The 25,662-nt window shown below is 41.8% G+C and overlaps 1 protein-coding gene across 29 annotated transcripts in view; it reads right to left on the minus strand.

The window, feature by feature from the left end:
• FOXP1 (forkhead box P1) overlaps positions 1-25,662 on the minus strand; it is a 345,834-nt gene that overhangs the window by 60,672 nt on the left and 259,500 nt on the right. For 26 of the 29 annotated variants that reach the window (XM_027700839.1, XM_027700837.1, XM_027700838.1 and 23 more), the window contains 4 exons: positions 14,700-14,837; positions 13,505-13,594; positions 8,020-8,179; positions 1,733-1,937 (listed from right to left, as the gene is read on the minus strand). In XM_027700839.1, the coding sequence (XP_027556640.1) occupies positions 1,733-1,937; positions 8,020-8,179; positions 13,505-13,594; positions 14,700-14,837 (593 nt within the window). The remainder of the gene's footprint in view (positions 1-1,732; positions 1,938-8,019; positions 8,180-13,504; positions 13,595-14,699; positions 14,838-25,662) is intronic. The other 3 variants (XM_027700840.1, XM_027700836.1, XM_027700844.1) reach the window with 1 other exon arrangement.

Below are 25,662 nucleotides of genomic sequence, written 5' to 3' on the forward strand. Positions count from 1 at the left end.
CTTCTAAACTAAGACAATCTCAAACAACACCATGGCATGTTTATGCCTTCCTAATTAATCTGGAACTTTACTAATAAAAACATATGTATCACCTTGTCTGTAGATCCCAACTGCCTCCAGACCACAATTACAGGACTCAGACACATGGATTTCCAGTTCTGCTCAACAGTATACACAGGGAAAACTCTTTCTTTGGAACAGATTCCTGTATTTCCACTGCACTGCAAACTGAACTGAATCTGTTTCCTGGGTTAGACTGCCATTAGCAGACAGCATGTGCCTCTATTCACTGAAAGAACATCCATCTCACTACATGGGGTTTTATTTTATATACTCGGTAAGAAAAACACGGATAAAAAATTTACTGAAAACTCATAAACCCATCTTGTTCAGCTCTACATGCAGCAAAAAGGGAATTTAATTGTTTAATAAACATCAAATGGTTTTTAGTATCCCATGTAAGTCTTCATGAAAACCACGTCCTTGGCATTTACATGCATTATAAATGTATTCACTGAGGTTCCCCCACGTCCTTTCAATGGGTATATAAATGATGCCTTACACACACAGCAGTTCTTCCAACAGTGGGTGTGCTCTCCCTTAAAATCTATCTATTCCCAACAGCACCATTTTCTTAATATCAGAAAGATGTAAGAGGTATTTATACAGCTTCCCTATCAATCTACTCTCAGACCACCAGAAATACAAACTCTATGGCTTAAAAATTCCATTATCCTCTTTCTAATGAATGAAAGGAGGATGGAAAGACAAAGCCATCAGTTTCCATAAAACCCAGCTTTCACTGGTGTCTGCTCTAACATTTCTAGATGGGCAAAGGGACTCTCTCCTGAATGCAAAGGAGCACTGCCCTCTCCACTGCGCCCACTCCTCGAGACCCTTCCTCTCCTCCTCCTCCTCCTCCTCCGGCAGTGACGCCGAGGCTGCAGCCAGCACTGGCACCCACGGCCCCAACGCCTGGGCCTGTCTATCTCACTGTAAGCAAAAGTTACGTTGTTAGACACGCCTCAGTGAAATCTGGGGGTGTACAGAAACAAACCTGCAATAAAGCATCCTCAGGAATAAAGCAGAGCCCGCGCCGAGAAGCACATCAACAGACAACCCCTGATTTAAGCCATTTCTTTTAACAATGCAAGCCAAGCAAGTATAAATTAACTCACACTTTTAAAAGCCAAACAACACCAGTTAGCTAATTTTATCAGCGCATTAAAAAAAGAGCCACTTTGTTTTTAGAGAAACCTGGTGAACTCAAGCCTACCCTGCCTTATGAAAGCAGGTAAATACAGAGTAAAAAAAGAAAAGGCAAACGTTAGATGAGATGAGGTACCAAAATTTGGCAGAAAATTAATACTATACTGACCAACAGATTTTATTCCTTACCTCCAGCATGCAAACCCAAAGCACATCAAGAGTACCACCACCCATGACGCAAAATTCAAAAAAACCCCCAGCTTACACTCTTCACACTTCCCCCAATACGCTCATCCAATGCACTTCTAATTAGCTAATTGTACCCACATTGATCCAATTAACAAGCCATAAAGATGTGAACAAAAGGAGCATATTCTGCCCAGTAGAGACTCTATTCAACCACGCCAACACCAGACAGAGCAAGACGTGGAAGGACAAAACCGAGGCCAAGGCTGTTGGCCACCGCTCCTGTTCTGCCATCGCTCTGAGATGCCCAGTGTGGAAACCCCCCCTGGGGACCTACCTCTCCCGTTTAGGAGTGTGGACTGATAGCTGTCCATTAGTTGAGGCGTGTGGGTTGATGATTAAGGAGGTCTTGGAGGGCGCGGAGGAGGAGACGCAGGTGGTGGACAGGTCCAGGCTGCTGTGGTTGTTGCTGGCTGCCTCCTCCGCTGTGTGCGAGCTTGTCACTTCCTTCCAGAGCTGCTGCAGTTCTGTTGGAATCATGCCTGAAACAAACAAATTGGATAATTAAATCAATTAACAGCTAATTCGGCCGTCTTCAAACAGTAATTAAATCAAAGAGTCAGTAAACAAAGCCTAGTGTTAGTTTTGCCTGTGTGTGTTTTTGCGCATGTATTTTTTTTTTTTTAATAACTAAATGCTAATAACTGAGCACAGCACGGCTCTGCCACGCTCTGGTGTGACACCTGCAACACTCATGTAATGCAAAATCAGGGGTGGGTGGGTGGGGAATCCATACAACAGCACACCCACCCAAAACAGCATGTTAATTATTAATATTTTTTTGCAATTCTTAGACCAAAGGGCCCATATTCAAAATCCCTACACTGGCAGAAATTCCCCCAGCACTCACAGCAAGGATGACAGCAAAGGTGACCAAGGGCTACTCTGTGGTCAGCTAAAAAATGCAATTTCTTTCTTTTTCCCCAATTTTCATTTCCTTTTTTTTTTTTTAAGGAAAGTGACTACTTTCTAACCTGTTATTAAAAACAAGGAAGGTCTCAGGGAAAAAAAAATACTCAGCTTTATTATTATGACAACACGAACCACAATATGACTAATTTTGTGCTTAAGTTTTAAATGATGACAAATAGCTTTGTTATTAAATACAGTTTTTATTAATCACTTTTAGACATAAATTATGAATTCATATTGTCTTCCTGAAATGCTTTTCAAATTTTAACAGTCAAATTGATTATACTATGATTATTTCATTAACACACCTATCTTTCTCATTAATTTTGGTTTCTCGAACTGCTCACTTAATTGATGGATGTGTCTACCGAAAAACTGTGTAACTTTCTATACAAGTAACACTATTATTACTGTCATTTCTTAGATCGATGCTAATGAGCCATTCAAAAGTGAAATGAAAACAGAAAATAAGCTCCAAGAAAAAATAATAATAAAAAATTGTATTTTTTCAAATGTCCCAAAGTGGACACCAGGGTTAAGAGACAACATTCAAGAACTAATGCAAGAGAAAACTGCAAACTCCAGTGGGCCAAACGGAAGGGGAACCATGTGCTCAAGCTGAGATCATGCTTTTGGATAAAGCTGATGTTTGTGACATGATCAAACAAGTCAAGTTTCTCTCACAGCAGACTATTTCAGTGCTCCTTCAGAGAAGGCCATGGGAAAAAATTAGCAGTAGAGACACGTCACTCAAATATTCAGGGGAAAAAAAAATAATAATAATAGCCAGTGTCTGTGTGTTTTTAAAGAGGTTTCTCATCACTGTGCTTCCAGCTCATCGTTTGGGTGACTGTTCATTGTTTCACCATGTTGTAGCACTGGAGCTATCCTAAGGAAACCTGCCATTTTCTGAGTGTACAGCAGCAGCTCACGCAGGCATGTACCTCACCCAACCTAAGGTACTGAAATAAAAAAAAAAAGAGGCAGTATGCATTATATTCATTTGAAACACATAATAAAAAATGCCAAGGTCTAAATTTAATTTATTTTTGTCATTTAGAATACAATGGATAGATAATCATCTCAACGTGATCAGCCAAACATCTTTACTTTGCTAAACTGTTAAAGATTTTAATTATGCTAGCTTTGGAGAGCACTGGTCTAATGAGGCGATAGACTCCAGAGAATCTAAGTGGTTAAGAACTGTGAAATGAGTCTGATAGGATTTTTTTATATTCACCGTGGATCGTTTGCATATCAAAGAGGAGTAAATTATTGCACGACAGACCAATAACCTTCCCCGCCTTTCCCAGAGTAGCATTAACAAAAACAGTTGGTCTCCGGTAACGGTTCACTACAAAAAAATGCTAAAATCCTTAAGTATCTGCAATTAATATATATTATGGAAGAGGCTTCAATTTATACATTAAGTGATCAGATATTCTTAGGACACATCCGCTTTTCTAAAGCCACGTCATTTTCCTTTCATCAGCCCCAAATGCCAATTATATTTTGATGGATTTTGTCCCAAATGAGCATTTAGTTATTAGACATATTCAATTATTACTTGTCCCCTGAAATTAAACCTCCGAGCAAATTAAACAAAGAAAAAGGTCAGTACACAAGCCTGTGTCCTGTTTTGCTGTGTGGGGGCTATTATTTTCAAACACCTTGCGAAGTGACAGTGTGGGATGTATTTTTAGCCAACATGCTTGACAGGACTGTCTGTGCACTAACAATTACCTGTGAGCACGGCTGACCCTTACACACTGTTTACTCAATTGAAACAATAGTGAATAGACTTGTCTGTTGATGATAACATATTGATATGAGACCGTATGAGCCGACACCTATTTTTATTTTCCAGAATAAGCAAATAGGGAAAGAATAACTGGACTTTTTTTTTTTTTTTAACCTGGATTTTTGCAGGTTTTTAATTAGACACAGGCTAGCATCCATGCTCTTCTCCCCCTTCCCCTTTCTCCTCTCCTCCTGGTCACTTCTGATCTACTAATGTTATATCCCAAGAAAAAGCCTTGCAAGTGTTACAGCCATTAAAAAAGACGAGATATTTATACCTCACTGTAGATCCCCTAGAAGTCAAGGTGTTTGCTCTAACTTCCTATCCAAGTGTAACTCACGTTAGCACTAATGACAACTACAGCACAGATGGAAAGAAAAATATAATATACTCAATTGTGGGGGAAGAAATGCTGGAGATAATAAGGATTTTAGGGTGGGCTACATTAATTTGAAGAGCTAACTGTGATGTCATACATGTCTGCACGCAACCCCTTGCCAAAGAAATGATTACATCACTTGATTAATAAAATAAACTTAAAAATAGCCTCTCTCCTCCTTCTCCAAATTTAGTTCTTTTAGAATAATTCTAGGGAGAATTCCTGACTAGCCTGTCAAACTGGGCAGCTGAAAGGTGTGCTCATCACTCATCCAGCAAAATGGTTAAATAAAATAATAGAACAAATGGTAAAAGCAAGTCAAATAGATCCACGACCACTTGCAATAAATTATGTAATTTACCATTTAACAGTTTCATTTTAACAGCAAGAGCTAAATTTCAAGTCAGATTCCCAGAACTGTGCTGCAATTACCCGAGATCACTGCTGCCAGGGCTGCAACTTCCTACAGACCAGGAACAGGATTCAGACCTGAAACTGCCAAATCTACAGGAGCAATCAGGCACCCAGATGTCTCAGTCCTATTATTTTCACTCGCTGGTGATCTGAAGTGTGATTTGCAGTTTCATTTTGCAGATACTAAAGATCTCACTCTCGCAGCTCAGTACACTGCTGAAATGGGGTTTATTTTTAAACTGCTGCTATGTACAGATGTAAAATCTAGATTATAGAAGTGTCTAAATACTAAGCAGCAAAGATTACACAAATATAACATTAAAGGATGTGCTATTTTATGCAAGACAATAGGCAAGCATTGAAAACTAAAAAGAAACTAAAATACAGCTTTAAACAATCTATTAGTTCTGAAAACATAATGAAAATATCACTTATGAAGTAGCATTCTCTCCTTGGAAACATTTATTACTATTACAGATACTTAAGAATAAATGCAAAATGCTTTTAACCAAATTCACAGCTACAGTTACTAGAGGGATGATTTTATTTCTTTTATACACACATTTACAGTATTTGTCTCAGTCTTGCAAACTGTTCTGAAAACAAAAGGGCAGGAGAGACGTAATTTTTTTTTTAAATAAGAAGTGTCCATTACCAATTATTTTAAACTATAGCCCTGGCTCTTCATTGCATTTTTCAGGACAACTAGTCCCCTTGATTATGAAAGAAAATGTAGGCACAGGTTTAAAAAATGTATGTTGTGGGGACAGTTGACAGATTACTGCTCACGGAACTCAATTTCCCAACCCCAGGTATCACCGGCTCAAAGACAAACAGAGTTGCTCAACCTCTTTGTGTCCTTGTACCTCCATACCCAGGTGACCATGTTCAAGCAAGCAGAAAGTTGATTTAAACCTCATAATGACATCAGTTTTAAGCCATCATCTCTCTGATAAAAAAGAATAAAATATCGTGCTGTATTGCAACCTGCCTGAAAAGTCTCCAGTCCCTCTTTGCTCCCGGCTCCCGCCGCCCCCAACACTCGCAGCTCATTTCCCTGCCAGAACCAGCCCTTTCTGCTTATGTTTATGTCGTCTCTGGCGTGCAAGTCAGCACCCCTTAGGTTTTAAATACGCTCCTTGGTGAGGACTAATAGTTGCACTACCCTGCTCACCATATCAATCAATGCCACGACGGCTGAATTACCTACTGGTGTCTCCGACGTGTTACCGCACAGATTACACTTCATGCATCACCACATTCATTTCTTTCACATTACACATGAGCGTGTCTTGTCACTGCCCAATTGCCCTCCTTTGGACAGCTTAACTGATGGACTATACAATGAACCTTACCGAGCCAACTTAATAGTACAGGAGCTGTGGGAAAAATTAGAAAGGTTGAAGCTTTAGTCCGGTGGGTGTGTGGGAACAGCCTGGGATGCTTCCAACAATAAATCTGGAGCGTAATTAATGCACGTTACAACATTCTGCAAGCATAAATGGCATTTCATCTACGTGCCCTTTTTCCTGGACTCGTTTCATGCCTTCTCCTCGTCACACTGCACATCAGTGGTGACTGACCAGGTACCACCCCAGGCCGGATCCTGCAGCTCCCAGTCGGGCACCATCTTCCCAAGCATCACCCTCTGACTCCTGCACAGCACTACTTTAGACCAGGTGTCCCGCTTTGGGATGCTGGAAAGCTAAACTGAGTCTTGCAGAGGGAGGTGTCAGGTCCCCAAAAGCTCAGTCTCTCAAGATGGGAGTTAAGTGCTCAAATACCTTCCTGGGTCCGGCAAAACCAAGTCTAAATAAAGCATGTCAGCCACACAGCAAAGCAGGTTCCACTCCCTAGTCTGGACTCTGTTTATCCATGTAAGTTAATATTCACCAGCCACCTCACTCTCCTTTTTGCAGCTACGCACACTGTAAAAAAAGGAGGGTGAAGAACAGAAGCAATTTCATCTCGTCCCTCCATTTAACTGAACAGAGCTGAATGTAAATTCATTATATGATTTAGAAACTAGGAACAGCCCTGAGGCTGCTTGGAAGATCCCAAACCATTCAGCATGGGCTGACTCAAGTTTTTAAGGTGAATGTTCAAATTTATTATGGGGCAACGGGAGGCAAAGGCAGGATTATTCAGAAATACCAGCATCATGGTTGATGCCATGGCATGTCTGAGCCATGCCAACTCTGAACACTCTGCCTTAACCACAGCAGCCACAGCTCAGGCAAGTCTGTTAAAAATGTCCCAAGGCTTACAGACAAACCCAGTTTAAAAAATAAAATTATAAATTTAAGCCAAAAAAAGAAAAAAGAGAATAAAACCCCCAGGTTATAATCACTGTCAAAAGTATTGTGATTTAAGTAATGCTTTCATTGTATCAGTGTCTTAAAAAAAAAGAAAATAAATTGGGATTTCAGTAAAGCAGTAACTTCTTGAAAGAGTGCAGGACTGAATAAAGATGTAGGAGGATCTAATTGTCAATAACACCATTAAAATTAAACGGAGTTAATCCCAATTTGCCTCAGTGTGGAGGGAGGAATGAAGCTGTGAAGCACAGAGGCAGTAACACGAAGGCCGTGTAAGCAGTCGTGGAGAGCAGTGCCCCTCTCCCTGGCAGCCACAGCCAAGGGCACTGACATCTCTCCAGCTCGGCAGTTGTGGGTCAGAGCCACTCTGAGCCAGCCCCCCATAAGGCTGGAATCAGGAACAGCCCAAAAAACACATCTGGAAAAGAGAAACCCTTAGGCATGAAACTAGCACCAAGAATCGATGAGACCCCTCCTGTGAAGGATTTCAAGCCCAGGTGAGTACAAGTGGTAGCTCTATTGCTTTGCTAACTGCCTGTGACCTCCAAACCCCCTGCCAGCCAGAGCAGCACATCACTGCAGCACTGCCCCCTCCAAAAATATTTTTATAATGCCCACCTTGTCCGTCAGCATCTTTCCATGCTTATTATTTTATGAGCCTATGAGCTCCCTCTCTCTCGCTCTGCCTGACGATTCCATGTGAGTGTGCACAAATGCCATGGCTTTGCCACCTCACCTACCTTGTGCAAGGGGTTGCAAAGGCAGAGTAGGCTGCCCAGGCTGGATCGTCAGCAGCCCCTGACGCTGCAAAGACAGGAGGTGCTGCTGCTGCAACTGCTGCATCTGTAAGAGCTGCTGCTGAAAGGCCAACTGCTGCGTGGCCACTTGCTGCTGCTGGGGCTGGAAAAGACAAAAAAAAAAAAAAGTAAAAATGCACATTTGTCAATACAGAGCAAAGCAGAGGATTTACAGGGCTCCTTGTCTCAAAACAATTCAACTTCTGATCACAGTCACCCGGTATCAAGGCCAAGCCAGCAAGCCCACCACCACCTCTGTCAAAGAACCCAAGGTATGCTTAGATGCCAGAGCTAACCACAGGGCTACAGATTCCCATCTCCACTGGTCACTTTAATCCTACCTAAATCCCTCCTGCCATCCCAATTAAAAATGTCTGCAGCATTTCTTGCTCTATGTGGTTGTGTTTTACCCCAGAAGTGGCTGCGTTTCAGTTGGTGGGTAAAGCAAACGCTGCTGGCAGCTCTTAAAAAGTCCTGGGTCATTCTTCGAGGCAAGGACAATGTCTAAGGTGAGAATCACACCCTATGATCACATCACACTTAGATGTAACGAGAAACAACCCTGCACTGTGCTCTGTTTGCTCATTCAAGGGCTGTCTCAACTATTAAAGCAAAACGACTGGCTTAATTTATGGTATTTTATACTTACTCTCTCTTCTTCATCCATCAAGTCCCACAATACTTTCTGTTATGCTGGAATTATTCTGTGCTGTATTTAAGGCTGCTATTTCTGCACTTTGAAATTTTTAATTATTCTCACTAGAAAGAAGATGGAGTTGCTTTACTCCACAGGGATGTGAACCTTGAACCTTCGAGGTGTAAAAGAACATGTTGCTTTTCTCACTACTGTACCCGGAGAAGCTTTTAACTACTCTGTTTATCACTTCTGACATAAATAAATGAGAAAAAATCAGACCTTTGAAGAAGAAAAACTTCATCTAATATTGTTAATTAGCCATGACAAACGATGAAATAACATTGTAAATCTTTCATAGAAACAGCCACTAGATTTTAATTACACACATTCATAATTTAGCAAACAACATCTTACTTGAATGTGAGTGTTTAATATGTACAGTACTCCAGGCTTCAGAGTCCTTAATTTTGTTCAGTTAAGGAAGCCTCTAGGTTTTGCTTCCATGCTCATCTTGTATTTTATTTGCTTTGTTCTTTAAAATCCATGAAAGGCTTTGCATTTTGATAAATATCTTTTTATTTATTGTACAATGACAGGAGGAAAACTTTTGTTGTGTAAAACATCAATACATCATGCCAGTGTTTAGCAGTTCCTTGTGCTAGCCAAAAAAAATTAATGTAGATTTCCTTAGTAATTATCTGAGTGATAGAAAGATAATACAGTGCAGTAGTACAATAAATAGAAGGAAATTATCTAATATCCCTAATCTGCTAGGAATCATATCAAGGTGGAGGTCTTATACACATTATGGCTAACAATTATGGAAAGAAAATTAACTCTTACCAAACTGCATACTTCCACAAACAAAACCCAGCCAGATCCCAAACTTTTTGTCACCCTTCCTTGACACCATGCCAGAGAATCACTGGCCCCATTCCTTACTGGTGTTACACAGGGAAAAAGTCCCACCAGAACCGCTGGAGCAGGACAGACAGACACCAGCCAGGGATTTGACCCCCACCTTCTCGTACCACCATGCCCCATCAACCTTAAAACTGCAACAAACTTTATACCCACAACTCTGACAGTCAGTCATTCTAATTATTTTATTTATAAATGTATCTTATTTCCAAGAAAATCAAGGACTTCAAGAACACAATTAAACAAAGAGGTGTTTGGAAATTCTGAAACACGGAGAGTTTTCATTTCTTTGCAATAGCTTGCTCAGACACATCCAGTTGTTGCAACCATGTGTCACAGCAGCAGATGCAAACAGGCCCCAGCAACAGTTATATTAAGAATTAAATTAATGTTTCCTTCCATGAGTATTAATTTTTAAATGTAGGTACTTAATATAAATATATATACTCAATATATTTACATATAGATATAATAAATGGTATTACATAAAAATCTAGCTGTAATAAGCTGTGTTTTACCTATTCACCATCTGAGTGTAAAGTTAGAATGTGGTTTCTTTTAAAAAAAAACCCCTTCATATAAATTGACTGATGCCCGTTTGGTTGTCTTCTCAGCTATCCTAAGAAAAGCTCTTGAACACTCTCTACTTTGAAAAGCCAGGATATAAAAGTATACAAGGCCCATTGTCCAAGAAAGAATTTAAAAGCAAGACACGTTGCCAAACTGCGCTCCCCACCCAGTTACCAAACACAGGATACAAGGCAGTTTGTTTACTTCTCACAATTGAATGCATACAAAAAAGGTCTCGGTGCAGTCCTGTTGTCAGGTCAGTAGTCAGTGTTAAAATGCTGAAATATCCTGATAAAACTTGCATTTTTGATCCCCTCCCTAAAGCTTCTGTCAAAGGTCTGTTTTCCTTTCTTAGGTTACTCCCTACTGCCTAACATAAACTGTCACACTGCCGGAGGACAAACGGCCCTGTTCGGAAAACAGCTCTCTCCGTCCAGCGCCGGCGCACCAGGCGGGATCCTCCGCAGCCCCCTCGCCATGGGGAGCCTCAATTTGCCAGAGGAGGACAGCCTGGGGGGGCACAGGCCTGAAATCCCACTTGGCACCTCTCCCCCTCGCTGTCGGGCACTGCTCACCCTCTGCTACGCCGCGCAACCCTCGAGTAAAACCCGCCAGGAACCTCACTGGGGTCCGTCTGTTCTGCTCGGGGGCCGGATCCTTTTGACCAACAGGGCTTGGGAGGTTTGTTGTGTTTTTCTTCTTTCACGACAGTACAATAGGACAATGCACTCACAAAATGACTTGGGGGATGCCATACATGAATACACTTGTTCCATCTGTCAAGGTACACGCTCGGCCCTCGTTAGCACGGCAGCTGCCGGCCCCCACCACGGCACTGCCCGTCAGTTTTCAGGGCGAGAGGGAGGGGAAAAAAATAAAATCATGAAAGAACACCTTTTCCATGCTAATTTAGCAAGAATAAACTCCTTAAGCTGGGCTGAACAAACCTCTGGGGTGAAATGAACGTTGAAATGGGCCTATACTAAAACCATCAGAAAAAAAACCCTAAACCCCTAGAAAAAGCTTAAGAGACTTGGGTCCTTGTTCTCTTCCCAGCTATCGTGTTAAAATGCTCTTCTTGAAACAGGAAGGAGTCCTTTCTTATTGTTGCTTTCGCTAGTGTAATATCAGAAGTGTGACCACAGTAAATCAGTGTGTTAGATATTGAAATGCCATCACATTGTCTAACTTCCCTTCTTGTCTTTTTTAACACAAAGTATTTTTTTTCTTTAAGCTCCGAGCCCTCATCTTTGTGTCTGAGATGCTCTCCTGTCTGACAACAGCAATTTAGAAGAGTTAACTTTTATCGTTCATTCTGCTGTGTAACTTTCCCCTTCAAATTTCTTTATCTGCCCTCTGAGCTCATCTGAACTTTCATGTTCTCCCAGCATGCAGGCTTGCATTCAAAACTATGTCTAATAGACCAAATAAGAGGTTAATAAGAAGTGGCAACAGAAAGAAAAAATACAATCCCTGGTAACTGATAAGAATGACAGTGGCAGCCCTTTATTGTTTGTCTTCAAATATAGAGTTAAAGATCTTTAAAAAACTAAATTTTGACGCCTTTGAAAAGAAAGAAGCACAAAATAACAACAGGGGGTTATTGCCTGCCAGCCACAGGGGAGAAGCTCCATAATTCTTATTCTCCCTTTTGAAGGCTGTTAGAAATCTGATTCAAAAAAGCAACAGCAGAAGGAGAAAGCCTCTTGAGGCTATCGCCATTTCCTGTGATCATGCATAATGCGTTTCAAAAGTGGGTTTTTACCAATTCTGTTGATCAATTGCACCTCCTTCATATTCCCTCTTTTTTCTGCTGTGTTTACATCTGATGTGACTCAATGACAAGCGCTGTCTGAGACTGTGAAACAGACCTGTCATGTTGATTTATGGGCGCATCAAACCACGACTTGTCCAAACTGAAGCTCGCAGTTCATTAATTAGAGAGTTGTGACTTTGAAGTCAGCTTTCAGACTGTGGTTTTTAACATTTGGCTTAATTTATATGCTCTTGAATGTGGATCTCTAAGGAAAAAACTGAAATTCCCTTCTTGTCTTTGAACTTCTTTTGACCGCACAATAATCATTTCTTTGTCCAGAGTGATGCCTGCATCCCAGAGTCATTAACGCGCATTGAACTGCCACTGATGAGTAAGCCCTACTGAATTAGAAAAACAGCCAGCAAAACAAAGCTGAGAGCATTCTGCACAGTGATATCTCACAATTACATGCCTTCCCTCCCTGTGCCATTTCCATTTTAATTACTGTTAGTCCTTTAGATTTACATTTTAGACACTTTTTAATCTGTTCCCTTTTTATTATAGTGGCGCCCGTAAGCGCGCTATGGTTAAGGTTGTGTCAGCGTTTCCATTATAAACCCCCCTGTTTTCAGGGGTTTATAACTCAGCTGGAAAAATTCACTCTGGTTTAAAACTTGGCACAGGTGGCATGATTTGCCGAAATTTCAAGGGGGCTGGGGTGCAGAAATAGGTGTGTGCTTTGAGCAGCCCTCCTCGTCGAGTGACACAAGTGCTGCCGCTATTGCAGGACATCACTCAGCATCTCCTGCCAAGAGGCAGCTTTCTAGGATCTACCTAAGCCAGAACAGATGTCAGATTAAGCAGGAAAGTCTCAAACTCCCCGAAAATTAAGAGGTGAGCACGGTGCCTTAAAAAAAAATGTAATTGCAGCAAAATTAAATTTAAGCACTCAAAAAGCACCAAACAAAGTTTAGGATGTGACAGGTATTTTGAAAGGGAAGTGTATTTAAAGGACAGGCAGAAGCTGGCCTGTCCCCTTCTGCCACGGACCATGGTGGCATCAGAGTGAGGTCTCCTGCCTCCTCTTCTCCATGTCACCACCGATACTGCTCAGTGCAGCTGTGAAGAACATCCAACCAGAACCTCTGCAGTTGGAAACTACAAGCACAAACTCAACGTCTCTCAGCATTTTGCCCTGTTTAGAAAGGACAGCACCATATCTGGGCCTGCTGCCTTGCCCCCTCCCCTCTGCACCATAACTAACTTCCCAAAGCACTCTCCCAAGATACAAGTCTAGATGCTTGCTCCAGGACTCATACCAAGCAGCAAGGCCTGGTCCCCTGCTATAAAATATGTGGCAGCGAGCAAATGGAAACCACAAGAAAACACAGGCGAAAACAGGACAATAACTCTAAATCTGAAAGCTGAGGCCCGATAGAGTCAGTTCAGTTGTGCAATCATTTATAAGATGAATGACAGTTTAATAGCCACTAGACAGTCCCCAGGGATCTGTGGTTTGAAAGTAAAATGGGTATTGTCTGTACCTCTTTAGGCTGTTTTCCAGCATGTTGTTGCTGTAAAAGTTGAAGCTGCAACTGTTCCTGTTGTTTCTTATAAAACTCTTGAAGCTGCTGCTACAAAGAAAAGGAAAGATGGTAAGTAACAAAGTGGAGAGCCAATTCAGTGTCCCTTTTGGTGTAACACACAAACTGTGATTTGAAAAATAGCATCCTTTTATCTGTAATGGTCTGACCTTTAGTTTGAAACTCAACAATAAATTCAGTGCACACTGACTATTCTTGGCATTATCGTTTGAAAAGTAATCTCCAAAATGAACTGATGAAAAACATACCATTTTCTACACAAACTAATTAAAATAAGGCAAGGAATGACCTTTGATTGTAACAACAAAGCCAAAATGCCCTTGCTGAGAGAGCCTGGCGAATCTCTGTTGTGAAACACACATGCTTTCTAAATGATAGGGTTTGACTGTATTAAGTGTTGTTCAATACATGCATAGACATCCTGGGAAATGCTCTCCTCCTCCCGCTCCCCAGATGTGCACCGTGCAGGCAGCGTTCTGGTGTGGGCAGGAGGGAGCCTGGGAGCCAGGAGGGAGCAGGCAAGGTTGGGCTGGGCTGGATGCTGACACCCACCCGGGGTCTGTGAGACCCTGCTGTGCCAAACCCTATGATAATGGAGCCTCGGGGCTTGTCAGTGGCCAAATTCCAGCTGAGAAAGGACCATGGGCTGTGAGAAGCACTGACACACCACACGGCATATGTTGGCGGAAATCAAACAGATTAAGGCTTGACAACCTCTCCACTTTTACTGCCACCGTTTCCATAGTCCTTTATGGTTCCAGATGGACATAACGAGGTCTAAACTGGGAAGCACTGCCCTTCTACCTTGTTTATTCCGATTAGTCAGGGCACACCAAGCTTTCTGGGGGATGCAGGCAAAAGCAACAGGGACATCTGCCGAAGTCCTGACACTTAAATATGCATCTGTATTATTTAGCTGATCTTGGAAACAACTCCTAGCACTGCTCCCTGGATTTGTTTCCAGTAGCTATTTCTAGAATTAAAAACAAAAGAGCAGTCAGTTCAGCTCAGAGCAGGGCTGCTCCAAGGTTTGAACCTGAGATGTGGGCAGCTTCCTTCCCCAGGAGTGTTCTGGGGGGCAAAGCCCTCCAGCAGCCATAGGGGCCATCTGAGCAGCTGTTAAGGAAACAATTACCTGTTGAAGCATGAGTGCCTGCTGCTGTTGGAGCAGGACTTGGAGTTGCTGGGGAGTTAGCACTTGTTGCTGGAGGATCTGCTGCATTTGCTGGGGAGTGATCACTTGAGGTGTCATCATAGCCACCGACACTGGAACCTGAAGGCCAAAATGAGAGAAACGGGGTCAGAGAGCATCCTTGTGGCTCCTCCAGCATCCCCACACTGGGGGAATCCCATACCTGGCATCGAGGGAGCTGAAGGCAAGAGAATCCTTTCAGCCCACCTCAGCAGGAACAAAGGTACTGTCTACACTTTCCTGGTGACTAAATTCCCCTTTTGCAAAACATTAGTGGATGGAAATTCTTTAAAGGAAGCAGCATGGTAAAGATTAATTTATTTTTACAAGAAATCTGCAAATGGGTCCTTTCCCTCCTAGAAAGTCCTTGCTTCCCGTACAGAAATCCAACAGCCAAATATCCTACACTGATGGGATCTAGACCCTATTACAACTGTTTTTTAAGAAAATTGAAGGAAGGCTCAGTGATGTGAATAACAGCACTAGACTCCTATGCAATTTTTACAGAAAGGCCCTACCACGATGTCTTTACCATTCCATATTCACCCAGCATACAGATGTCTTCAATTCTTTCATATTATGTGAGATACCATTAAAAGCCGCTTTCCATGACATTTCAGTGACAAACAGCTACAGTGATGAACTTGATAGCATTTCATATTTGCAACTGTTAACACGTTTCTGCACGGGCATCTTTGCAAGGAACCTGTACACTGTATCTGAAAGGATGATGTCTTGTTCAGATAAAACACTGACATTAAAATGACAGGCTGTCTTGGCCAAGGTTACACAAATTGTATTCAAGCGGATACCTAATGACAATGCTATGAATTCTGCAAGCTTTCTAGAATGTAATTTAGCTATTCAAAATAATCACTGCACTTGTGTTTAATTTGAAGACTACATGAGAACCATTTTGTCAGCCCCAGTAATGCAAGAAGACTATTTCCCTAGAAACCCACCCCTCTACCCTCCACCCCAAAAAAGGAAAAGAAAAGGAGGAAAAAAAAACAATAGAGGAAAAGACAAAACCCATATGAGTTTTAACAGTAATATTTAAGCACCTTACTTTTCTATAGTTTCAAATCAAATACATGACAGCACAAAACTAAAAGCAGTAAAGGATATACTTTGCTAAAAAGGATCTCCTGTCATCCCATGTATTACAATAAAAGGTAATAATATGTTTAGCACTTTTTCTGTGCACCACTTTCTAAAAAATCCACAGACAATAGCTGATCAGAAGATAAAGGAGTTTAAAAAAAACCCTCCCAGTGTAGTAGTAAGCAAGAGAGAAATGCAGTATTAATTTTATGTAACATAATGTCTTAATATGCAGTTTATCTTGACTTTTTCACATGATTTGTCCTGTCATTTGCATAGCAAGCTCTCATTCCTAATTTCACAGTCATTATGCACTGATGTCCTGATTTCTCAGCATCACTAATTTTGATGAACTAAAAATGGTTCCTGAAGGTCAGATGCATGTACACTGCACATCTCCCCGTGTTGTTGTGTACATGTCGTGTGCCAGGGACAGGCACTGCCTCAGAAACATTTGCCTGAGCAAAGCCTACCGAGGGCTCGCACGCCTCCGACATCCCATTAAAGCGGACACGGGGAGGCCCTCTGAGCATTCCCCATGGCACAGCGCGTTCCCACACAGCTAATGTGGATCAGGCTGGTGTGAACGCAGGCAAATGGAGATTTAATTATGGGTCAAACGCCAGAAACCACCAAAACCAGGGGCCATTTGCCCATGGCCTGCGCCGCTTGCCCACACCTATGGGAAAGCCATCAGCTCCGAGGACACTGAGTCATCTGGATGGGTAATCCCATTAAATTCAGAATATCTTAATCCGTACCCTTTTAAAAACTTTTCTGGGAGTACAAAATTATTTAATTAAATCCTGCTGTCACTATCTTCACCCCGAAGCGTGACTCACCTTCATTATTCTCATCCCCAGAGAAGTTTACTTTACCCTGGGGTTTGTACTACCTCTCATTGAAGTTGGACCAAGCAAACAGAAGAGGAAGCATGTTTAAGTATGTTTTCTGTGCCCTTCTTGGAAGATAGACAAGACAAATACTGTTCAGTCAGATTTATGACGACAAGCGGGGATACAGACAGGAATAGGGTGGGGTGCTGTAAACCCTACACATCAGTGATTAATCTGAAGGGCCGCGTTCTGCCGTCAGCTGGGCAGGGACAACTCCCATTCACTTCCATGGCCTTTATGCACGTTTATCTTGGGACAAATCTGACAATTGGGCCCTATCTTTGAAAACCAGCCACGTACCTTCCAGTGAAGAATCTCTTAGCTGCAAGAACAGAAGCACTTAACCAGAAAGAGAAGAGTAGTAATATATATATATGGCACACAGTTACGGAGTACAAGTACATAAAGTACAAGTTTGCATTGGCCCGTTCAACTTCATTTTACCATCTGAAACCACATTTTCACACCACACCTGCACCCCTAAAGAAGGTGCTGCCTTCCATTTATAAACACAGCTCGCAGCCGCATTTAGCCAAAGCCTGTACTTCAGTTTATCACGAGAGCAGCTTACGGAAACCTTGCACAAACAAATTCAAATAAAGCAGAAACTATGGTGTTAAAAATGACCACACACATCCCGGACGAGCGTGGGCCCACATACAGTCTGAGGACTTTAAATAGTTAAGAATGATGGCCTATATATCCACTCTCTTAACTCCCAACGTCCAACTTTTCCATGTAGCTAGTCCCTGGTAATACTAGGAATCAAAGGGCATGCAGCACCAGCAATAGGCTATTATAGCCCACACTTTATTACCCATTACTACCGAGGTCATTAGCGGTAAGAGTGATTGTACCGGTCTTAACCTATTGATCATTGTAACTACTATCATTTAATCCCGTGTTGAATGTCTGGAAAGCTGCTAAAGGCACACAAGAGAGAGTGCTTTAGCGATGAGAAATATAGCCAAAGCTTGGAAATTACACTTTGATTCATAAAATCTAGCCAGTGGTTTAAATCAATAGTATTTAAAACAGTCATGTAAGTTCTTAACTACAGCTCTCTAATATTTATGGGTCCCTTTTTGAGTGTATTCAGTCAAAACTAAACTTTATTTTAGATACTGTGCAATATACTTTACATTATGTTAGATAAAAAATATTTATTTCTGATATTTTGTCTGATAGTAAGTGAAACCTAAATCGAGAGCTATAAATTCATTTTAGATTTCTATCTCTCAGATGTCAACTTAAATGTGTTGCCAAAAAAAATTAGAAACCAACTTTAAAAATGACTTAACTGTTTAAGTACATGAAAATGAGTGTGTTTTATGAGTTAACAATGAATCACAGAAGGCAGTTTATGAAGAACTAAAATAATTCTGTCTTACTGCCTTCAGGGAGTTGAAGTTCAAATTAAACTACTGGCAGATATATTTAAAGAATGCTAAGTTAGCATGCAGAGAAGAAATCAATCTTTTATTTTTTCTTTCAAGTTGTTTATTTCTATTTTGCACATGAAACACGATTGTTGTTATTGATATGATTAATGAACTACTTTTGGTATTGTTGACTGATAACAATAGGGTGTGGTAGATACCCAGCTGCATGTAAACCTGGCAGCAAAGGTAAAAATACAGCTGCAATTTGGCTTTGGGAGCTGTGCTAGTATGGACCTGCTGACATGCTAATACCATCAACGGCAAAAAATGTCTTTAATACTCACAATTGTCTTCAGACACTGTTTCTCCCAGGGTTCTGCCTGCTGCTCCTCCAGATCCCCCAAAGCCCTCCCGTCCCCCTCAGTCCCCTCCGTGACTCCCCCATTTCAAGCCCTGCAAACACACCATATTTTGGACCAAGGAAAACTTCCACAAACTCGGGCCAAGTTCACCTTTAACTTCCCCACGAAATTACAGCAGGGATGCATTTGTCACTCCTCCACACAACCCAGAGAAGGGTCACAGGGATGAAAATGATTTAGTCCTATTTAATCATCTCCATTCCCTCATTTTCAGTGATATTAATATAATTAAATACTAGCTAAATAATTTCAAGTAGTTTAATCTTGTATGAAGCGAAAAGGAAAAAAAAGAATGCCCTTTTCACACCCTGTGCCTCCGATGCTGGATACGGCTGTGGTTCTGTTAACTGTTAGCAGGCATGCATGGAAGATGGGGAAGATTTCCTTAATTCATAAAGAATAACTGCCACAAAATCCTTTTCTCCCATGATCTATGTTCAAACTTGATTTCAGTAAGCCCTCATACCAGGCACCCTGGATTTCCAAACAGCAATTCTTCGGTTAAAGATTTTTGTGATAAAAGTTAAACGGAGCAAAACAGCAGAACACAGAAAGAGCAAGTCGCTGAGGAACAGTTAAAAATACTGGGCTACAATAAAAATAGCTACGGCCAAGCAAAACCAAACAATGAACTTGAGCTGTCCTATTAGAAAGCTCTTATATGCAATACATTTAAAATATATTTTAAAAAAAAAAATCTCAGCTGAAACAATGCAAAACAGAAGATAAAGCACTGACAGCCTGGCAAGCAGAGAGGCACGATGCCACAAGCCAGAGCACGGCCCAGCAAAGCAAGAAGTGCTGAAGGCAGGACCTGCTTCCATCCCGAGACTAAAACATTTCCGACATAATATTTCATCCTCCAAGATCCCAACACAAAACCGCCGCTCTCGGAATTATTCACGCAGGAATTGCAATGCTGGTTCATTATGCGAAATGGAATCTCACTTTTAGACTTAGTTATTTTGCCATAATACAGCACAGCGCATTAAGACAGGTAATGTTTATTATATTAATGTAAAATCAGCTAAGTAGTCTGTCATTAGCATAACTGTTCTCTCCGTAACAATACAACTCCCTATTAAAAGAGAAAGGGGGGGGGAAGCCCTCTTTAAAATTAAATTAGCATTTTATTATTTTAATTTTGTTTATTATATTTTATCAGGAGGGGAGATCTCCCTTTGACCCACAGAAAGCAGAACGATGGGCTATACTGACATACCCCGGCATGTCAGCATGTCTGCTGTCTTCTGTATTCTCTTCTAGCTGAGGAAAAACGGGAATATTTTCGTATTTGTTTACAGAATGAAACATCTGATCTTATCTTCCACTTCTCATGCATACCAGGTTTCTCACTAAGTGCCAGGATAATTGTTTCAGCTATAATAAATACCCATTTAATTTGCATAAAAATATAAAGTTTACATAAATTAAATCCTTTCTACATCTAACATTTGTCAAATAGAGACTAAACCAGAGAACATACACACACACACAACCAAATATCCCTTTAATAAGCCGAGTGAGATTTCAACCTCGAGATTATCATCATCATTTTCTACATTTTAAAAAGTTAAAGTTTTTGTTTCCCTCTCTAGCATGAAAGGAAAAATTATAACCTGCTGTACATGGTTCTGAACTCTGGTGATGTTTTATAATGATTCAGTTTTGTTGTTGTTTTTTTTTTTTTTAAAGGGGAAAAAAAAATCTGCTTTTTTTCCAGAGTTTAAGAAAGGAAATGTTAGATCAACATATTCTGCCAAAAAAGCCTCAAATAAACCAAAAGCAATCCTGCTTAGAAACATCCAAAATACCTCTAAAGCCCTTGAAAACCCCTTGAAACCCTCTCTCCCAAACACCCTTAATATACTGAGAATGATCATCGTGTCAGACTCCTTACATTTGTGTATTAATTCATACATACATTACAGAGAGCTTAATTAAATAATAAAAGACTGTGATTGAACCAGCAACGTTTAATATGCCCAGAGTTTCATGTGAGTTAAAGGGAAGTGTTACACTGGTTTTTTTTGTATGGCAGATTTTTAAGAACTGAAACTCCCAACAGATTTCTAGGAAGGATGAACCCTCTCTCCATCCCTGGCTATTTTCTCCTGCAAGACTCAAATCCACAGCTGCCTGCTCTTCAAGCTCAGGGCATTTAAGATGACGTACATAGTGGTGGTCAGCTGAAAATATTAGTGATTCTTGAAAAAAAATTCACCTGGTTAAATCATGCTGTTTATTTCCCACACAAACCAGAGCCTCTGCTTAAACACTCGGGTAGGCTTTGCCACTCTGGGTCCAAGTGTCACCTTTTATAACAGTTGTAAACTTTATTTGCTTAAAAATGTGCAGGTTTTCACACCTATGGCAGACACCTACAGCTGAACATCACAGCTAAGCACAACGGTGCAAATTAGATTCTAATGAGAAAACATCAGTTGCTTCTTTGACAATTTTGCCATTCACTGATTTACTTCTAATGAAGACACACTCCAACCAGCCAGCTCGCCGTGTTAAAGGTCACAGCACGTTCAAAAAAATGCCTCACAAAATCAAGGCAAATGGGAAACCCGTAAAGAAACCTTCTCATAAAGTGGTGTGGCAATTAGAGTAATTGTGCAAAAAGCCGTCTTCGGTAAAAAGTAAAAGAAATTAAGCTGCCACTACTGTAACAGGTTAGATGAAAATCAAAATTTAATGTATTCTCCCTTGTGTCATCTTGTTTTGTCAAGACATCAAATAGAATTGGAAAGTACAAAATAACAAGCCCTTGAGAAATCACAGAAGCCGACCTTTTTGATGTTGTTGGTTTACCTTGTTCTCAGTTATTTGAACAATGATGTTTCAGATTTAAGGGCAAGATAAAGCTTAAAAATTAAAACCCGTTGTCAGTTTGGGGAGGAGGGGGTATTGTCCCTCCCAAATAACAGAGCATCTTACCTAATCAATGAAGGCAAATCCATCCGAAACTAGTGCACAGAACAATTAGCAATTTCATTTATTTGCTCAATATTCAGTCTGGGTTTTCTAACATTCATTCAACTTCAGTACTAACTACAGATCCTCCTGCTAGCACAGAAACTGTGTTGGAAAGGTTAAAAAAAAAAGGAGAAAAAAAGAAAGGCTGGGGAAGACATATTTGCCAGTTCTGCTTCTCTCCCAGTCTCTACACAGCCACTTTAATCTGCAGATGAGTGCAGGGTGGATTTTTTTCCCTCTCCTTATAACTGGAAAGTGAAGCTGAACAAGCAAGCACCTTATAAAAACAAAACAGTACAGGACATTTTAACTGAACTACAGCAAAGTAGTTTCCAGTAATGCAGTTCTGCTTTCAATAAAACAAACAAACTGCTTAAAACCAGCCAAGCCTTTCACCAAACAATAACAAATTTAGCTTATGGTGTCAGGACTTTCCCACAATCTAGTTTTGCAGGTGTTGATAAAACTACCCCTGCTACTGCTTTTCCCTAGCAAAGAGGGGAGAAAAACAACACAGTAAGTTATCCTGCTACTGGGAAACCTTTACAAAAGTAAATCCAACTGCTGTGTCCTCCCAGCTCAGGTTTGTCTCCAGCAGCTCTGAAACCACTAAGAAATACAGAGTAGGAAAGCACAGGAGCTTTGAAACTCCTTAAACTTTTGAATGCAATAATCTTTCTCCCCTTACCTTTCTTCAGCTGCCCGGAGAGCATATAATCACATACACAGAAACCAAAGAATTTTACACTGAAATAGTCACTTGTTTAGCTTCAGTATTTTAAAAACATCTTCACTCTCAAGCAACAACAGCGCCTGAGCACTGTCAGGTTAAAATGGTGCATAAGAAAATCGCTCTGACTGCCCTACCCCGCTTTCAATGCCTAAAAACCCCCTTTAACCTTCTTCACACAACTGTTGCAACCCTTTTCTTCCTGGCCCACAACTAAAATCAACTCAACTTGCACAGCCCACCATCCATTAGTGCAATCATCCATCTGTGACCCATTACAACCCAGGGGCGACACGTTACGACTCCACCGTGGTGTCTGATCACTATTTACGCCGCAGCATAAATTTCAGTGTGAAGTTAAGAGTTACACTTCTAAAACGTGTGGAGGGTTCATCCAGCTGTAGAAGAACGTGAGGCACCCACACCTTCCTCTGAGCAGCGAGATCCCTGCAAAGCCAGCGCAGGGATTTCATTTCTTCCCTGTCAATCCCATTATATTTATGACTTCTCTTTAGTTCGGCTGAGTGACTGGTCAGAGCATGTCTCAGAGCTTTTTTTTTTTTTCTTTTTTAAAGCAAAAATAACACTGCTTAGAAAAGGGAGAGCACAATGGCACAGCGCAGTAAAGTGTATGTTAAACAAGACCAAAAAAAAACCAACAAACCAACTGTAGCAAACAAAAAAAAAATTTCAAAGCAGCCCTTCCTATCATAAGCTTTCTGATGATTTATGGTTTACCAACTCAGCAAGGTTACGCAACACTGCATGCCTTTAGATGCATTATTTGAGTCAGTTGAGATTTAATTAAGATCACAGCCTCCAAAATCCCTGTCAAATGAAAATTCACAGAAGACAATACACTATATATCCTCATGCAGATAGTCTCCATTCCATGCTCTGGAATAACATAAGTTAATCCTCGTTTCTATGGTGGCAGACAAAAGTTCACTAATTTTGTTTTCTTTTGACACTTGTGTTGTTTTCTGTTTTATGTCATGAGATCATTCCCTTTTGAGAGGGGAGGGGAGCTGATATAGGGGGAGAGGAGGGAGAGCAATATGTCTGAATATGGCAGCAGATGTATTTTGACATTCTCACAGCTCTGCTGTGATGTCATCAAGTTTTCATATAATTAACCCCTGCCAGTAAGAGCATCCTTTCATGACATCTGTCCATTGGGAAGAGGAGGAAAGAGTCAGGGAAAAAACGCAAAAAGTGCCTCAATCTGGCTCTCGCACTAAAACCAAAATCAAACAAAATTAAATTAAGGCTACAAAACAGCATTCACATCTTCCTCCTGTATCAGCAACTGGCTTTTCCCAATTCATTATCTGCCCCAGCTGCCTCCTCACCTCCAAGGTCCTCTGAAACCACACGCCACAGACGCCCAGCTCATTCCCAGCGCCTTCTCCTCCTGATGGTCCTGGTGCAGCAGGACCCCTTCACTCTATAATCCAGTTCCTCTTATTTGCTAAACATAAGTATGTTAAATAAAACAATATTTCTTACAGAGAAATTGCTAGAACTTTACCTCATTCCAGTGTATTCCTATTTGCATTATCTTAATATCTGCTTGCTTATCTCATGGTTTAGAAATGACAGGTGCTAGCGGTCTTTTGTTTGACAGGCCACTACACAAATAACTGTCTTGCCTGAAAGGGCTAATGCACTACTAATGAACAATAAATCAACTTTGATTATAAAGTGTCAGACCAATCAGTTTGCAGTTCAGCTCTATCACAGTCTAGGCCAAGGCAGCTACTCTGTTTAGGCAGGACTCAGGTTTCATCTCTGCAGCCTTATCAATGAAATTTTTTGGACGTAGCCACAGGAGATCACTGAAAGCCCTCTGACAGCAGATTTTCCGCTGGCTGTGGAGAGAGTGCCTGCTTTTAGAGACTTCCTAGGCTGCTACTGCAATAAATATACAATCAACAAAAGCCATTTCTTAACCAGACAGAAGCACACTCTAATGACATACACACATATACACACGCATTGTAGCCGTGACTTTTAGAAGAGCTACAAGCAAAAAGAAATGCTTTTCAACTTGGTGTAAAAGATGTCCAAGATGCCTCAAAGTTCAGCACATTAAACCTACTTATGAGGGGTTCGATCTGGCAAATACTAATTTAGCAGGCAGAGTGCTTACAGTTCCAGGAGGAAAGAGAGGGAGAGATCCTCCTCTCCTAGTATAGCTACTGCACATGCACAAGTCCTTCCAGGATTGGGCCCAGGAGCATCAGGCATGAAAATCAGCTGTGATCCAAATAAAAAAAGGATTTTAACATTTCAGTTTATTTACAAAACAGCAAACTAGCCTGCGTAAGCCACTTTTTACTAGAAATAAACTTTAGCAATTTATTGTAGTTCACAACTCAACACTCACTGCTAGAATAAATCCAACCGTTTGGTTTTCATAAACAGATCTTGGTCACCCCGAATGATTCATATTTCCTGCCACCAAACTTGTTTTTACTTAAAAAGATGAAATGGTAGCGTGTCAATCGCCGGCACACGCACCGAGACGACCGTGCCGCGCTACCGAGAGGCTTTTCCCTGCCACCAGCGCAAGGACAAGTCAGAACTCTCGGTGTTTTCAGAGACAAGCTGGCTTTGAAGGAGTTAATTCCAGAGAGGAAGAGTGTATATGCACTTTGCTCTAAACTTACCACCCACTTCCTAAGGGTTCCCTCCTCCCCACCACCACCACCACCCTCGAAAATTCAGCTCACTCGCACTGCAACGCCGGCTCGCAGGGCTGACACCGAGATCCCGTTACATCCATTTCGCCGGGGTTCACAGCACTAGTCAATGTCAAAAACAAAGCTCACTCACTTAATTTCCCCCCGGTAAATTGACTGGCGAATCCATTCAGCGATCCCGGTTCCTGACATTTAAACCTGACAGCGCGTTTTATCCGGCTCTGTGCACTTTTCCCCGTTTCCCCCGCTCTTCTTCCAAAAACTCCAGCGCTGCGGCGCAAGCCCCGCGCGGGGCTCCGGCTGTCACGACAGACGCCGGGCGACACGCTCCGCGCCGCTCATCACTTCTAAAAAACCTCCGGCGAGTTGCGGGGCGCACACACGCCGTCCCTCCCTCCTCTCCCTTCCCTCCCCGCTTCCCTCCCTCCTCTCTCAGAGCGGCGCGGCTCCTCCATCCTCGCCGGGCTGTTTTCCGGCACTTTGCGCGGGCCGCCTCTCTCCCCCCCTCCTCCAACCTCGGTTCCCCCCCGGGCGAGGCACCCACCTGGGCGGCGGCGGGCGGCGAGCGGCGCGCCGGGCCATGGAGCGGGCTGGCGGAGCGGCGGGCGCGGGGCGCTGCGGAGGCTCCGCGGGCGGAGTGCGGGGCGCGCTGCTCGGGGCTCCTGCCGCCGCCGCCGCCGCC

Source organism: Neopelma chrysocephalum, unplaced genomic scaffold (assembly GCF_003984885.1).
Source record: "Neopelma chrysocephalum unplaced genomic scaffold, ASM398488v2 Primary Assembly neopelma1_147, whole genome shotgun sequence".
NCBI lineage: Eukaryota > Metazoa > Chordata > Aves > Passeriformes > Pipridae > Neopelma > Neopelma chrysocephalum.